The sequence below is a fragment of the Convolutriloba macropyga genome, chromosome 8 (genome assembly GCF_964194025.1).
Source record: "Convolutriloba macropyga chromosome 8, txConMacr16.3, whole genome shotgun sequence".
Taxonomy (NCBI): domain Eukaryota; kingdom Metazoa; phylum Xenacoelomorpha; order Acoela; family Convolutidae; genus Convolutriloba; species Convolutriloba macropyga.
Window position 1 is genome coordinate 7397860 of NC_134475.1, and position 17898 is coordinate 7415757.

The following is a 17898-nucleotide window of genomic DNA, read 5'->3' on the forward strand; positions in this document are numbered from 1 at the left end:
TACCATGAAAATGCTTTTTTATACCAATTTCGAACCATTTCGTTAAAATAATTTTCTAAAGTTATTGCTATTCAAAGACAAGCAAGCTAAAGCATTACACAACACAAAGCTCAGACAAAATTGTTTAACTTACTTGAAGGGATATTATTCAACCCGATCGTTCAATTTAAGGAACCGGGTTGTGATTGTAGATAAAAAGCTAAAAGTTGCAAAGAGAAAACGAAAAAGTACACATACGGAGTTTACAGTATAATAAAACTGTTCATCAGAGGTTTGATATTCAAAGAAATTGAACAAAGTTGTATACCAAGCTAACTATTCTGTTTGGCAAATGTCAATGGTAAAGATAAAGTTTCAACGGCTTGAACTAACCTTGTGAGAGAACCTGAATAAAAGCATTTGTAAAACATAAAAATCATGATCCTATGGCCTAGGTAGTAAGGCAGCATCTAAAATACAACAAATAGTTGTTAGAAATATTTAGAAAGTGGTTTCGAGGCTACTAGAGGGAGGGATCCTTTTTCTGTGCGGTAGACCCCCTCATTTTTCACTACTAATACGTTACCTAGAATTTAACTGCAAACTCGAACAACAATATTATATTAGGTATTTATATTTTGACGTGAAAAATAAAACATTCAAAAAACCTGTTCGAAGTTTACAATAAAAATACTCAATGGACGATTAGGATGATAAAAGCTAGGTCCGAGCAGAAATTTAGAATATTTCAGCAGAAATTATGATGCCCTATCAGTTGTAATCAAGGCTGTCGGTGAATAGCTTTTGACATGCTCCTGTCGACTTTTTATTTTTGATTGCATGGCTAAGATTGGCTTTTCAGATAATATGAGGCGGGAATGTGATGTAGACAATTGTGAAAACAACGCATACTTTCCTCGATATTTTTACCTGATGTTTTAAAAAAAAAAATTTTGCAAAAAGTTGTCATATGTCTTGATATCAACTGAGTAGTAATTGAAACTGATTCCAGTAGGCAGCAATCAGCAGTTAGACTAATGGAAAGACCATCAAAAATGGTCCAACAACTCAACAACTAAATTTTATATGTTCAATGTTGAGAATTGTAAATCAATACATTTAGATTTCAAAAAAAAATTTTTATCAAAAGCCCCTTCAAGTAGATAGATGTTTAATTTTGTCTCGAGTGGGTTCATTCATTCAAAATATTTTTGAGAAGATAAAATGACAGACTGAACAGAAAAAAATCAATAGAAAAAATTCGCAAAAAAACAAAATTCGCAAAAAAAACAAATTCGAGATGTCTCGTTATCTCCTGAACTTGTCTTTGAGTTAATTAACACTATCTACCCCAAAGCCAAAAACAATGTAAATGCATCTAAACGATTCACAACTTTCAAAAACAGGAAAATTACTGGATTCTGACAAACAAAAAATTATTAGCGTAGAAAAAATTGGAACAACAACACGTTTTTGTCTTTGTGAGAAAAGGACCATTAGTCAAGTCTTTTACTTTATCTAAAGTTTTAGATAGATAGATATCAATTGCTGTAGGTAACTTGATCCAGATAGATTTATAGAACTTTGATTTTGGAGAATTTGTCGACAAGCTAATCAAGCAAATCAACATAGAACTTAAAATCTAGTCTTGTCCTTGAACTCAAAGAAATACTATTTCAGTAAAATTTAGGTTATTCAATATATCAGAGCTCCAAAAATTACGCGAAAGCTAATAAAGCCTAATTTATATTCAGGGCATAATTTGAGACCAAATTAATCAGAAAAATAAAAATAATTTTTTTGTCTGTATTTCGCTTTAGATTTTGAGGGATCACAGCGTTTTCTCTGCGGGCGCACTGACTCAGGCGCATTGATTTTAGGCAAAGAACTTCGGGTTTGTACAAGTAAGTTCATTTTACAGGGTCTAACAGCTGACTATTAGTTCAAGTTAGAACGTGTTTATTTTACCTTTTTGCTATGATTTCTTTGAAATGTGCTAAGAAATGTTTATAAAGAATTTTTTAGATACCGATAAATCATTTTTACCTTGATAAGAATCTAAAAGTAAACAAAAAAATGTTAAGTATTGCCTATCCAATGGGCATCCAATTAATTATTACAGTTTCTACTTCTTCTAGGCTCTCCATAAAAAAGTATAACAACATTGAAATTGGGAATCGACATAAAACATTAAAAAATAATAAAATTCGGGCTCGTCCTTGGACACAAAGCAAATTTAAGGTTTTAAACGTCAACCTAATTAGCTCATGAGAGCAACAAACAATTCTTTATTAGCTAAAACCTAACGTTATTTTACTGAAAATATCATTGTATAAATTGCTGTTTCTCGATCTGAAAGGCAACCGGCAATTTTTTTAAAAATATAAATCATTTTCCTCTTTATGAGGAAGTGGCAGTGATCTAGAGAAACAATATTCGTAATAAGCGCAGGCACATAAAGTTTCGACAACTGATTTCATAATTACCATTTGAATATAACAGCTGCATAATCAAAGATGGAACAAAACGCCTCGGACGAAGTAATTGCGAAGAAGGCTGTTCAATAAATTATTCAATAAAGTTATTCAACAAACGGATTATCAATGGAGTTGTTCATAGAGTAAACCAATCATCAGTATTCCTGAAATTTCATATTCAGTCCTCTCTTTGATAATAATAATCATTGAATCATTGTGTTGTGACGAGGTGACTATCATTGTATGGCTCAAAAAGTAGTATTTTTGTTTGTAAAAATTGATTGTTTAGTCAAACATTATCAAAGAAACTCAAGCGCAAAATGCAGTCTACAGTTCATTGTATAGTATTATAACCTGCTGTGATGACTAATAACCTGCAGCCACCCGTTTAAGTTCATTCTGATAATTGAAATAGACTGAACATTCGAAAAGCCAGTAAAATATTGAAATAGTTCGTTTTTCATTACGTTTATGGTTCTCTGTGACTCTAAAAGTTTTAAATTGTCCTTTCCAACCAATTTACCGAATTTGGTCATTGTCTACAGTACTTACAATTAAAAACTTTTAGAGCTTTTATGATTGTTCAATTCACATATAAATATCCTTTAAAAAAATTTTTCCGGACTACTAAAAAGTTTTTGAAAAAAAACAAGGTTAAAAAACTTGTTTGAAACATAAAAAACTTGTGTGAAACGTAATGTTTGAATATCTTGATTCATTCTACTTGCCTCTACTTCAAAGCAATTTTAGAAAAAAAACCGTGCGCATTCCCATTGTAAGCAAAATCATAGTTGAAGACTAAAAGAGCCAGGGAAGAAGTATAATTAAGCCAGAGAGCAGTGAAAAACGAGGGAATAGAAACCAACCCAAACAGCAAAACTTTAATTACAAGAGTAGCTATCAAGAAAGGGGAAAGGGCTGTATATTGTTATGAGCTGGGCTTCATTAACGTCCCAGCTTCTCCACGGTAACCTCTCATCCCCTAACCCCCCCCCCCCCCACTCCTCCTCCATCGCATGTTCAATTTCGGACTTAACTCCGGCAGCGGTTGAGATCAGCTTACTCAGTAGATGCCTCGAAAATTATAAATATAAAAAAATTGGAATTGACACATATTGGGTAATCTATCGGCTCTTCTCCATAATAGCCCCGAAATTATAATGTGGCTAATGCCTATAAAACCTAATTACCAAACCATACTAAAATGACGTATTTCAAATTTTGTGTGTGTGTGTGTGTGTGGGGGGGGGGGTCTAGTCTACAAGAGCCCTGCTGATAGTTTGAAAAATTTGTGATTGCTCATTATCTCAGATTGGATTGCCGTCTGGATGTTCCTCCACCACCTCCGGCTATTGATCCGGGTTTGATACTGGCAGACCTGGATCCAACTGCGATAGAGCCCCCTCTCTTGCTACCTCCCCTCTCTGTACCCAACTTTGACCTCTGATCAATGGATGCTCGTTGTAAGGAGCCATCTCTCACGGACCCATTCTTGTCACCAATATCGAGATCAGATTTCTGCATTATGGTTTATTGTTTCCAATTCAACAGAAAAGATCAACAAAAACTTTGAGTGTCTAAGAGCTCAATAAATTTACAAGAAATTTTTTCCATATTGTAGTATGATACTAGTTTAGAACGAGAATGGTGTCCACTTAGCCACCATTATTTTAACACCCTTTTCCCCAGACATTAAAACCCTCAAAGCTTTCACCCCAAAGCCATTTCCCCAAGCCCTACGTATTCTGTCTCATATACTGTTAATGTAATGGTTAAGTGACTCTGCTTGAAGTCACTGAGAAATTCTGGCGTTTATCGAGAACCCCGAAGTGGTTCGAGATATTAAGTCAGAATTTCGAAGTGACTTCTGCAGAGTCACATAACCATGCTTAAAACACGAAACGCGCACGTTTTAAGATGACGAAAGTAAAAGAAATTCAATTTCAACGAAATTCCACTTAAAATGTGCACTTGATGGTTTTAATTGTTGTTATAAGGTATACTTTTCTTGGACTTAATTTCAGGTTGACAAAAAAGCCGGAAGCAAAGGAAGAAGTGACTCCCAGTGAATTGAAACTTGATAAGCCTTGATAAGAAACAAACTAAAACATGGTAAATCTTGCCAAAATCTTGACATGGCCTTTGCTATGATAATATCAAGATTTGTACAAATTTGCAAGATCTTTGCATGGGTATCAAGAAAAGATCTTGGTAAGATAAACAAGAAAGATTAACCATGACTTGGCAAGAAATAATCGGACCGTTAATGACTGCCATTAACTTCGGAGTGTTTCGCCATTTTGATTTTGAAATATGTGAGGCGCCATTTTTATTGTCTCGACCCCTCTTGAGGGGGGGGGGAGGAACTATATACTCAACTGGGTTTTTTTTTGTTCAGTCAATTTTGGCCTATCGATATATTTATCGTAGAGAGTTGAGACTGGTACCATGAGACAGCTTGTCCAGCGTAGAATATGGAATTAAAAAGATTTTTTTGATTTTCGTTTTTGACAGGGAGATATCGAGGTTTAAACTTTCGAGAAAATAGAGTGAATTCCGTTGATTTCATTCACCTTTTTTTCGGAATTTTTGACTACAATTTCGTCAATTTTGATAAAATTTAATAAAATTTTTCATGAAAATGTTGTTGAATTTACGTTTAAAGACAAATTACATTGTCGGCTATTTTCATTGAATTTGTTTTGTCTTAAATTCTTGCTAAAAATTTCACAAAACTCAGACTTTTCATCAAAAAACAGCACGAAATAAGTTTCTTTAGTCCACTCTGATTAAATTTGCAGGAAGTTCACACCCAAAAACCGCTAACACAATCTTTGTAGACTGAAAAAGGGGCTAATTTGAATTCAACTTCCGTTGAGAGTGCTCTGTAAATAAAACTTTGCCGTTTTTTGCTATTTATATTCTTTGATTATCAAAAACGCGGCATTTACTTTTGATTTTTTAACAAAAAATCTGTATCAACGACATTCCAAAAATTAGATATTACTAATGGACAATCAACACAAGCAGGACTAGTTCTTTTCCAATCTTGGACCGTTACAATCCAAAAAAAATTCGGATTGTCATCAGTCGGTTTTTTATTTAAAAAAATTCTATCTTTTTTATATTAATTAAATAACAGAACATTTCAAATCAAAGCTCACTACTGATAGGTCCAATTGACTCCCTAATTAGCTCAAAAATAATTTATCTAATTGATTGCTTGAAAGCTTATGGTCGTTTTCACTTTTAAATTATTTGGTTTTTAAATAAAAAACGGCTTGATAAACTTTGCCTCCATGTTTTTCTTTTTTTGGTCAACTTTTAGCTTAGTGTGATTAATCAACGAATGCTCCTTCTTTCTGCTGAATTCAAATTTAGTCTTTATTGCGGTTTTACGCCTTAAGTTATGGTGTTCTGGCTTTGATACTACTAGATTTCACAAGTTTTTTTTTTAATTTTTAGATATTTGCCAATTTTTCATGATTTCTAATTTTGTCAAATTATCACATTATTGTTAGTTCCTATATCACATTTTTCGAGTTCAAATAACGCACAATTGATAATATTTTAATCCTTAAAGATATAGATTGTGGTTCTTTACCGCTTAGACAATACTTTCTCGAAGAATTTAATTGAATTTTTTAATTTTTGTCTTTAACTGTCGTTTTTACTTTGTCTTTTTAGTCGTATTTAATTTCTTGTACAATGACCAGGTTGATTGGCTTTTCCTGGAAGAGTAGATGAACCGATGTTCTGATATTAGAAAATAGATAATGGCTTTCATGACTTTGAAAACAATTGTTTTCCAAAATGAAAAAAAAAACATTTCAATTTCGCAGTTTTGTTCCTTTTTTGTCGGTTTGTTAACTGATCTCGTTATTTAAAGGTTAAAAATGACATAATTTTTGTCAAGAAAAGTTGTCAAAAGGGATTGGTGTCTCAAAATCTAATGTTTTTAAAGAACTCGTTATGAATTTACTGGCTTCGACACTGGTTTTTCACAAAAAAAAGTAAATTAATTTTTGATTTTTGTCATATTTGACGTTCTTTTTGTAGACGTAAGACATGTTCTGGTTAATTGCAGGTCTCGAGGGCTTCTTTGGAAGAATAAACGATCCTATTCAATTTTTTCATTTTGTAATTAAGGGCTTTCATGTCTTTTCGAAATAAATTTTTTTCGAAAAAAAGTTACATAATCTTGCTTTTGTTCTTTTTGGTCTAACTGTTACCTAGTTTCATTAATGAGAGGTCACATAATACTTTTTCTGGAAAGGTGTGAAAAGGGATTGCCTTCACAAAATCTAAAGTTTTAAGAGAATTCGTTATGACTTTAGTGGCTTCCACACCGGTTTTTCACAAAAAAAAGTAAATAAATTTTTGATTTTTGTCATATTTGACGTTCTTTTTATAGACGTAAGACATATTCTGGATAATTGCAGGTCTCAAGAGCTTCCTTTGGAGGAATTGATGAAACTATTCAACTTTTTCATTTGTAATTAATGGCTTTCATGTCTTTTGGAAATAAATTTTTTTCGAAAGAAAACAAGTATTACATAATTTTGCATTTTTTCTTTTTTGTATATCTGTTGCTTATTTTCATTAATGAGCGACCGCATAATTCATTATCGACGAAGGTGGAATCGAGCATATTTTGGGGGCCAAAGTATGGCTTTACGGCTTCCAAAGCATTTTCTGTCAATTTTTATTTGATTTTTAGTTTGTTTTCTATTTGTTGTTCTTTTTGTAACTGCATAAAAAATTGAATACCAAGAGTTCCTAATTCCCTTCTATTGGTAATTGTAAACCTATGGGATATTTTAGTTGATTCCTAATGGGTTTCATTACTTTGAAATTAATTTTTTTTTAAATTCAGCGAATTTTCTAACTTTAAAGTTTCTGTTCTTTTTTGTCCAAATGTTACCAAGCTTTATTATGAACTGGTGCATAACCATTGTTTTCGGGTGAATTACAAGTTATTTTGTTTATTTTCAGTTTTATCTGATGCTATTTTGACTTTGTTATTAAGTTTTGTTTTTTAAAACGGACATAAATTTTTTGATGTAATTAATGTTTGTTGTTGTTTGATTTTGCCGTTCGTCTTCACTCGCTTTCTTAATATCGGCATATCTCATCAATCTAATGCATCATTTTTTTACTCCACTGAGTTATTTGCTTTGGAGGCTATCTTTTCGTTTATACACCAGTTTTTTTTTGAAAAATACTTGAATTTTTTGTGTTTTTCTATCTGTTCCTCATTTGGTAGGCAATTATGCCAAAATTGTGGATGAGCGGGGTCGGAACCTTATGTGCGATCGCACATTACCGAGCCGCCTTGTTTGATTTATAATCACTCGGTTGTTAAGTCATATAAAACGGACATGTTAGAACTGTGATTGATGCAATTTGGAATCAAAATATGGTAAGATTGAACATATTGGCGACGGCAAAGTGTATCAAGGTTCGTTTCACTGAGAAGGAAGCATCGCTAAGCTGGGGTTAGATTCAGGATGCGGGTCTGAAAGAAGAGAATAGGAAACAATTCCTGCTCCAGCTCCAGCTTCATGACTTCCTGGTAATCGACCATGAGACGTTTATAGATGACATCGAAATAACTAGTTCGACATCCCTCTTTCTGCAGAGTATCTCTAAAGCTTTTCTGAAGTTCGTCTCCCGCCAGTTCTATGAAGTAAAGCCTGTCATCGTCAGAAAGTCCCAACTTCTGCCGAATTCCTGGTCCTGTCAACTTACATACCTTTTTCTCCAACTACCCGGGCCTAAGATTGACCTCAAAAATAACATGGAAAACTTGGAGTGTAAAAAGGTAGCGCAATTTTGATCAAGGTGGCGCAATAATGTTATCTTAAACTCAGATTTGAGTAATTGTCATATGACCGACACAGAATTTCAACCCTCTGTAAGAATTCAGCTAAAAAGAAAATTGCTATAAATTGCAAAAAAGCAAACCACATTTATTGGAAGATATTAAAATTTTATGAATTTTTGATCGTTATTACGTTAACAAATGGACGATCTTCAATATTGTGTCGATGTTATTTTTTTCCAGTGTTACCTCCAGTAAATCAATACGCAATGCCAAAATCAACCCAATTTCACAATGATTGGCTGTTTTGAAAAATTTAGGTTTTCAGGACTAACTTAATTATCAGGGTTTGTCTATCAATTTTTACCACAATTTGAAAAGCTTTTTCCGATCATCTAAAATGATCAGCAAAAAACTTCGACCAGTTGTTGACGGTTCACTGATAAATAACAATAACGAAAGTTATGCGAACGTTAACGAAAGTTAAGTGACAACTAGAAATGTTACAGAACAATTTTCACGGTAACATAGTTGTCCTCTTCATGGTAACACATAGCAATACAAGGAGTAAAAAATAAGCGAATGTCAATGCAAGTTTCGATTTTTATGAGTAAGTTTAAGAACAAAAACTGCATTTTTTTTTCCTGCTCCATAGAAAAATTTATCTTCAAAAATGACCGATCTAAATTTTGCAGAAACGCAGTTTGGTATTCATAAAATTTTTTAATGTTCTTATGTCGACTGGAAGTCAAAATGCGCCTATCTGGACATAGACAAGATTGTCAAGACAATTAGAGAAACAATCAGACGTCAGAGGAAACAGATAGCAAAAGGCAGGGAACTGACTTGACGCCATGGTCGATTATATAAAGTGATATTCGTAAAAACTTGAACTTAAACAAATTGCCAGAAAAACAAATTCTTTAACCCTTCACTCCAAAAGATTGCATATTCGAGTTTTTAGGCCGTTTTAGTTTATCCATTTGGGAAGGGTTTTGTACAGCTTGAAGTACCAATATGACTACACTTAAATTAACCTATATCTTTAATGATTAAACATGTCCTACAATTCAGCTATGAGCTCGCCGCTAATAAAAATAACCAATGACGTAGAAAAAGAAGAAAACCATAAGTATCGAATACAGCCAAGCTCACCCTGCAAAATAAAAACTATAAACAAACTTCTTTCATACATTTTGCTTTTAGTGTGATATATTTTAAACAAAACTCCTATAACGTTTCTGTGGACAGTGATTTTATCACTTGTCTTTTATTGCGTTCCTCAAAAAATGGCTTGAGTTATTGTAAAATTTATAATCTTATAATAAACGCCGACAATGAGAACTGATAAGAATCGTTTGCCCAAGACAGTCCAACCCAGAATATGGTCGATAACATCTGAAGACGTTGTAAAATTTAAAGTCTTCAATGTTCATCACGTTTTTACCCGCAAGATATCTGAATATATATCTGAATAAATATAACCTAATCCAGAGCCTAATTTTACACTAGTTTAAACAAGACTAGTAGGCCCGCAAAAGCATTGGAAGAAAATCGTTTAACAAAATAGGTTTAAATTAAATTATGATTTTTTAATACTACAAACACGGCCCCAACCCATGACACTCGTTTGAATGCCATAGGCCTTACCGCTTACGCCACCAATCTCCATTTTTTACGTTTACTGCCCTATGTATCAGCAACTTTTTGGTCAAACTGTTTTTGTCTTTGTAGTATCGCTAGTTTAAGGAGCGACAAGACATGCTCAGATAACGAATTTCTAAATGGTGGCCTAAACCGTCACAAAACGCATGTTCTACGTTACGCTGCAAGTTTGGAGAGCAATAAAACACTCGAAAATTACCAGAACAATCTATAAAACGGCACTATAAAATAAAGAAAAACATAACAAAGATAAAGAGGAGGAAAGGAAGAAAGAAAATCAGGAATGAATAACTACTATTTTTTTGGTTCAATAAAGAAGAACATGACACTAACTCGGGCACGAACCAATAACCCTCGATTAGGAGCCATGGGTATCAACCCTTAGGCTACCGATGCGTATTGCATTTGACTATAGCTCCTTCTAAACCAACAATTTTTTGTTTTATGCCATTTTGGGCCCGCCTATTTATGCTACATGTTTGATGAACGGAAACACATGTGAAGATTAGGAGCTTAAAAATTGACGATTAGCGCGTCTTGCAACGCTGGTGTTCAGCTCGGCTGCAGCTCGAAGGACACTAAAGGCATGTGACAAGAGAATATCTGCTAACCATTTTGCTCAAGTACGGCTTACATTTAATAGAATCAGTAGACAGATGGAAAATCTATAACAAAGAAAAATTAGACCCGAAAAAATAAAGCAAGAATAAAAAAGAGTGGATGAAAATAACAATTACCCGTTTCTTGTGTCAAGAAAACAAGAGCCATTTTCGAATTTATACGGGTGCGAACCCAAGCCCCTCGCTAAACAGCCATTGGTTTTATCGCTTACGCTACCGATGCAAACAGCATTTGTCTCGCTCTTACTGAGTCAGCAAAATTTTGTTCAATGACTTGCCTGCTTTGGCAAGCTTAATGAGCGCAAAACAAGTGCAGATTAGGTCTAAAATATGACAAACTAGAAAAAGGATCAAAATAAAAGAAACGAAAAAAGAACCAACGAAAAGTAAAACCGAATTATCAAAACTGTTATTCAGGAAATTGTGCGTCCCTTTCCACCTTTAACTAGACCGGAACCCCTACCCCTCGCTCGACAGTCAATTGTTTTATCCTCTAGGCTACCGATACCTATTGCTTACGCCTATTGACCTTTCTAATGAGCAAATTTTTGGTTAGTGGCTAATTCGTTGGCGGTTTCTGCTATGAAGCATGCTTTGTTAGTGCAAAAAATGAGAAATTAGAAGCTTAAGTAAGGCGATATAGCGCGTCTTATAACGCATGCATTACACTAGGCTGCATGTTCGATGACCATTAAAACATGCGAAGCTTGAAATTTGATAATGGTGGTACAGCATTCGAGTAAGAAATAATTTAAAGAATGATAAAAAATTCTATAAAAAAGATAAGAAAAAATTAAGAGAGGAAAAGAAAACAAGAAAAGACGACAGGGACGGATGAAAAACAACGATTATCCCATTCTTAGGTGAAGGAAACAAGAGCCATTTTTCGCATCAACTTGGGTGTGAACACATCCCCCGCTTAACAGCCACAGGTTTGATCCCTTGCGCTAACGACGCCTTTTGCTTTTGTCATTTGAACTCACTACAAACGCAAAATTTGGTCGATAGCTTTTTTGTCTCGCTTGTTTTTGCTAATGTGCATGCTTAAGAAGAACAAAAATATTTGCAGACGATAAGCTTAAGCATGGTCGTGTAGGCTGCATGTTTAAGTATCGTTAAAACATTCGAAGATAGGTGCGCTGTTAACCATTGCGCACAAGTGCGCCTTCCATTTAATATAAGAGATAAGAGGGAGAGGAAGAAACGTAGAAAGAAAGAAAAGATGGAAGAAAAAAAGAACGAATACAAGTTATGAATAACCAATAGAAGCACAGAAATGAAGAAGGCAAGAAAAAGACAACCTAATCCCCAGTTTTTACCGGCACATTATGCATCCTTCTTCCCTTTTCGGGCTCGAACCCATTCCCCTCGCTTCACAGCCATAGGTCTAATCACTTGCGCTACCGACGCCTAGTGCTTTCGTCTATTGAACTGGCCACATATGCAAAATTTTGGGCAATGGCCTTACTGTCTAGCTTGTTTTTGCTAAGCTGTATGCTTAATGGGCACAAAAACATATGAAGATCAGCAGCTTGAGTATGGTCGACTAGACTGCATGTTGAAGGATCGTTAAAACATGTGGAGATAGGTCCGCTGTTAACCATTGCGCTCAAGCGCGACACATATATAAAGCTAAAAAATTTGGAAGCCAAAATAATTCGTCAAATGACAAATTTGAGAAGCAACGAACACAAAAAATAGTCTACGATCACGACACCGCTGATTCTGATAGAAGGAACAGAAGGCGCAACTTTGTCGAGAAATGCAAAATTTGAGAAAACCTCTTCAACAATTGATTCATTTTTTCAAGTTTTCAATGATACCACTTTTGTATCACTGCGCAAAAGATATCGGTACGCTTAATTGGCCTTAACCAGAGCTAGGGCTTGTATTACGCTCCTAACCCCTAAGTTCAAATTTGAAGGGTTGGAAGATGAAAGCTGGAAAGCTACTATCTTTGAAAAGGTAGAAAGTACTCCCTATTTTGGACTCGGTCAATATTCTGAAGTAAATGACCAGTTTGAAATCCTGATTCCATACAAACTGCATTGTGGCATTTTCAGTTTCTGGAAGCATGCGCCAGTAGACATTTTGGAAGTAATTTGAGTAAATATTCCAGTGAAATTGTTGACAAAATACTTCAAGAAGTTCAAAAGAGTAAGAGAATATGTAAAACGTGTGCTCAAAATCACTCGAATACGTTGACGAAAAAGACTTTTTTCTATTCGCTGAATATCTTTGCATTGTTTAAGCTTAAGAACCAAAACTGCTGACTGTCTTTTTAGATGTAAATAAGTGAACAACAAACTTCTGACAAATTGTGAATTAAACTTTACACATATGCATAAATACTTCAATGTAAAATACTTTATATTTATCGCTGAAACGTTCTTAACGCAAATAATTTATACTTTAGCAGTTTCAGCGATTTGTTCAAAAAACAAAACCCTATTTATTATTAGCAGCGAGTAAATAAAATTCAGCATATTACCAAAACGTATTTCTAACTTCTACAATAATAATATAAATTGATAATTTTTTTTTGTAAATACGCGGTGCTAAATTTATTGGGAGTGCTATTTTGAAACTTTTCACATTTTGTGAAGTTTTTTCATGAGTTCAAAAAAATTTAAAAACTTAATCGATGATGGACTAAATAGCACACCCCTCAACGATTTTAGTAATCGATATTTGTGTGAATTCGAAATGCAAGTTACAATTGAATGCAACATCGGTAGCATTTTTCACAACGGGGAATGTGTTCGAACATTTGGCACATTAACATTCAGCAGAAATTTTATCTTTCAATCTCTCCACAACACACATTGTATATAAGCACACAAAAACAGTTTTAACCTATCGCTAACAGAACAATTTCAAAATCGACAATATTTTGTAAATTATGATATTAATTACTTGTAATTTAATAAGAAGCATTTCTATAATCAACATTAACAATGCAACACGAAAATTTGCAGCACAAGTTAAATGAAGCTTTAGCAAATTATTATCCATACAATTTCATAAATAAATCCTGAAGCGTCCTTACACAATTACAAGACAATATAGTACTATTTCGACAAAATTTCAAATTATAATTATTTATTAAACAAGTAATTTTAAGCAGCTAGAAAGCGAGTTTTTGTTAGCGAGAAAGAAAAATTTGGAGATAAAGCATTACAGAAGTTCATTTTCAGTTCTATCATAACTAATCATAATTTGGCGCGTTAGTTTTTTTCCAGTCGATTAGTTCTAAAGCCATAGCGATTTTAGGGACTTGTCAGGAGTTCGAATGATATCAAATCTGGATTACCAATACAAGAAATGAGTTTAAAATTAGGGCAGTTGAACATTTTTTTTTTATCGTACTCGTAAAACCAAATTGATAACCTTCGCACTTTTTCACAGTGCAAATTCATCGTTGATCGGTTTTTTTTCTATAAAGCGCATCCGGATAATTTCCACTATAACACTGTAGCGTGTGGATAGTTATAAACCGTGTGTTGGATGATGGTAAAAATTCACCATCAAAGGTCATTTGTGAGCAGCCTAGATTTGCGATTTCTCTCGCTTTGTGATAACTTCAGTTTGAAATCGAAAATATTTAATTACCATTATCGTGAGATCTCGATATACAAAACTTGCAGTTATCCACAAAATTGTATCCAGTAAAATGCTGTTGAGAGAAGATAAATTTGACCGTTACAAGTCACGACTCAAGGGACAACCGTCAATCTTAAATTAGTTTTTCAATGGTTTAAAAACTCGCGAACAGGTCAAAGATCTCTTTGAATTATGCCAGGATTTTTCAAAAGCACGTCTAAGTCCACTGTTTACGTTGATTTCGTATTATTTTGGGGATTGCGATTCAGTCATAAAACTACTTAACGTTAAAGTGAACTTAACCTCGAGTGAATAATTTAATATTAAAGAAACTGCCAATAAAGGTTTTCGAATTTGAAAACCGTGGATATTTAAAAAAGACTGTCAATAGTAAATAGCTAACCGAGTTGCGACAAATCTCTTAAGTGCGTTTCTACATAACTGGTTGATTTTGGCGAGGGCAGAAAGGCTTAATGGTCGGGTTTCAGGCCGTGTGACATTCAAGTAAATTGCGATCAATAAGAGAAACAAACAATGATACGTTTTGCCTGGTCTGGAGTGTTGATGAAGCTTAGCGTGTCATAAGGTACCATTTTTAAAGGACTGTAAACGATGGTAAGTTTTGACTGGTCTGTAGCTGGTGCCATCTTTGGAGTAATATAACTATAAGATTTGTCTGGTCTAGTCTGGAAGAGGGATGAATAATGGCGTGAGGTGGTGATGTTGTGTGGCAGGTGTTATAACTGGTACCACTTTTTGTTCTTGTACTTGTCAGCTAGACCCTCTGCGTTCTTTGAGAAGTTAGTGGCTCCTGCTAGCATTTGGGCGGTGGCTTCTTCCACCTGGCTAAGCTTCTCGCCACGTTCGACCAACGCCTACACAACACAGAAAACCACCATTAATCATTGATATTCGATAGCAATTATATATGTCTACCAGTGTAAGCACAAAAATAGGCCATCTGTTCTCCCCCCCCCCCCCACCCAGGGCTTAGTGGGCATACATCCTTTTCTCCACGAGGCGAATGTGAAATTTTTACATAGTACAGTGCTGTATAACAATACATAACTTATATCTGGGGGGGGGGGGGGGTATAAAACACTGAGAAGAGGGACAGAACAGATCCAAATAGGCCTTTACTGTCTATGGGTTTGCAGGAAGCAACATGGGCAACTAAGCTCTTACCTCAAACTATTACGCAATATCATTACATATTACATAACAAATTTCAATATCGTTACACAGTGCTTAGCAGACATCAGTTTACAATCTAATTAATGGAAATCTGTCAAACATGACAAGTTCATAAATATTTTTATAAATTACAATTTCAACGAGGCTGTATTCGCTGTCATATATCCAATTAGCAATAACTGCTAGGGAAATTTTATCTTTGCTTAGTAATGCTCGTATCATAGTAAATGACTCAAACACTAGGCAATCAATGCACTATTGTTACCTACGAGTCAAAAAAAGTGACGTATGGAAAAGGAACGAGGAAAAATGAAATATACAGAATTATTAATTGGAGCAAACGTCACTTCCGATCATAACGCATTTTCGTCAATTTTGCCATATTCATTCGTCGACAGTTGACTTCAACCCCAGCTGATATAGCTGCATCTCTAATAGATGCCCGGTACGCACGTTTTATATTTTTACATAGTAACAACGTGCTATATAACAACACACAAATTGTATGTAACTGGGGGCATAGAAAACACTGGAGGAGGGGGCTGAAACAGTATATCCGAGCGTTGAAGCAATCAGGACTTATTGATCCATAGAGAATAGAGAGCCTCATGAGAAACGGAATATAATGTGAGAAATATATATAACGTGAGAACCAGCGCCAAACACAGTTCGGCGCACTTCTCATTTGACTTTTAGAAGTTAACTTCCGCCATTTGAGATTAGCGACTTACGAAAAAGAGAGCAAAAAGTTAGTCGAAAAGTAAAATCGCTCAAGAAGAACATTCCAAAAAAACATTCTAAAACAAAACTACTGTCAAGCGAAAACGGTCAATTATTTAGATTGAAAACAATTATCAGAACACTGTTAACAGCATTTAAAAGACAAATTTACTTTCTTCAATTTTGAATCATCAACAACACAAAATCAAAACATAGCCGGCAGATTGCCGGAAAACAGCCGCGGTAGACTCTTGTGGCTTACCATGATTTGAAAAAACTAAAGAAAACATACCCGGCAGATTGCCGGAAAATAGCCGCCGTTGATTCCCATAACTCTATTGGGATTGAAAGAAAATAAAATATCAACAAAATTGATTTTTGTATAAAAACATTTTTAAGTGCGATTTAATTTGATGTGATTTCGTTATTGAGCATACTCCTGTCTCTCAGTGAGAGGCTACAGGGTCTAGTATCAATACCAATAAGCATTATAGATAGTAACTAAAACTTATGAGAACAAAGTTCAAGTACCGGGCATCTAAAAATGGGCTTTATGGGTTTATCCCGTTTCTATTTCTGACTTTGATTTTTTTAATACTGACTCTACTCATTTTGAACTGCTTTGCTGAGCAGCTGCTCTTTAAAAGGACTTTGAGCAGAATGACAGAAGAGTGAAACTAGCCTAAGATTTCACGCAAAATGTCGAAAAAGCGGCAAAATGGGTAAAGCGAAAAAAAGTTCGACGAAGTAAAAAAAAATAGGAGCGCTATAATAGCCGGCTGGGAAGATGAGGGCGGCTATTAACAAGATTGACAGATCGACCACCAGCTTTTTAATAGACGAGACTTTTTGGGTTGGATTTGGACTGTCATTTTTATGAGAAACATTTGCTCTACAAGGAAACAGCCCTTATGGATCTTTTTCAAAATAAAAATTCGATATTAAAACTCAAGACTCTATCAATCAGGAACTAGGGCATATAAGTTTGGCACTACTTAGATGCACACTATTGACCTTTTAAAACTTAATGTTCAATAAGTGAGTTTAGAAGTCAATTTTTGGGTGAGGTAAGTCACGAGAAATGACGTCAAGAACACAAATTTTAACTGCAAAAAAAAAATCGCTACTCCAATTTGACCAGAAAAATCATACAAATGTATGAACAGATCTTAAAAAAACATAGCCGGAAGAATTCCGGAAACAAATCGAAGAAAACTAGCGCCCCTAACTAGCCTAAGGCTTATTCTACTGAGTGACCACAATAAATAACAATGCTTATCCTACTGAGTATCGCTAATGACTTTAAAGCAACAAAATAAAAATAAACAATGAAGTATCCGGAAAAGACTATAAAGCATGTAATTTCACATTGGGCTGAAAGTTTAAAAAAAGTTTTATTTCATTGAACCACTGCAAGTTGAACCACAGCATCAAAACAACTAAATTGGACTATAGGCCAAATGCTATAAAAACTTAGACACACAAAGGGCATCCAAAAACATCTTGAAACAAAATCTTAAAAAATATATGCGTTTTTTTATTTCACGAGAGCACATGGAGCAAAAAATGTTCACTGGAGCAAAAAGAGTATTGAAAAGCTTCTCAAATTTCTGTTTATTGCCATTTTTCTCAGTTTATTGTCATTTTTTTCAGTTTATTATCATTCTTCTTAACAAAAAAATCGTTTAATATCAATAAAACGGTAATCACTTGGTATCTAAAAACTCCATAATTAATATTGCAAAAAATCACCTAAAATTCAGCAAAATAGCTTAAAAACCTGCAAAATGGTATATTAATGACCAGGAACCTACAA

The 17898-nt window shown here is 34.4% G+C and overlaps 2 protein-coding genes across 5 annotated transcripts in view; both read right to left on the reverse strand.

Annotated features, from left to right (window-relative positions):
* Positions 1 to 3687: 3687 nt before the first annotated feature.
* LOC142344342 (uncharacterized) lies at positions 3688 to 12839 on the reverse strand. The gene is made up of 4 exons (XM_075395929.1): positions 12542 to 12839; positions 7946 to 8195; positions 7381 to 7384; positions 3688 to 3974 (listed from the first exon to the last, which is right to left on the reverse strand). The coding sequence occupies exons 1-4, from the start codon at positions 12807 to 12809 to the stop codon at positions 3759 to 3761; spliced, it is 738 nt and encodes a 245-aa protein (XP_075252044.1). The 5' UTR covers positions 12810 to 12839; the 3' UTR covers positions 3688 to 3758.
* Positions 12840 to 12873: 34 nt separating this feature from the next.
* The window catches only part of LOC142344425 (syntaxin-binding protein 5-like), a 148557-nt gene continuing 143532 nt past the window's right edge, over positions 12874 to 17898 (reverse strand). For all 4 annotated transcript variants that reach the window (XM_075396057.1, XM_075396058.1, XM_075396059.1 and 1 more), the window contains one exon: positions 12874 to 15043. In XM_075396057.1, coding sequence (XP_075252172.1) covers positions 14906 to 15043 — 138 coding nt within the window. In that variant the 3' untranslated portion in view covers positions 12874 to 14905. The remainder of the gene's footprint in view (positions 15044 to 17898) is intronic.

Bases quoted from the DNA above. Each gene is read 5' to 3' on its own strand.
- LOC142344342 (XM_075395929.1), bottom strand. From the start codon at position 12,809: ATGCAAAGATATTCAGCGAATAGAAAAAAGTCTTTTTCGTCAACGTAT. The intron at 8,196-12,541 runs GTACTTTCTACC...GTAAGTTGACAG, and splicing joins GACCGAGTCCAAAATAGGGA to GACCAGGAATTCGGCAGAAG.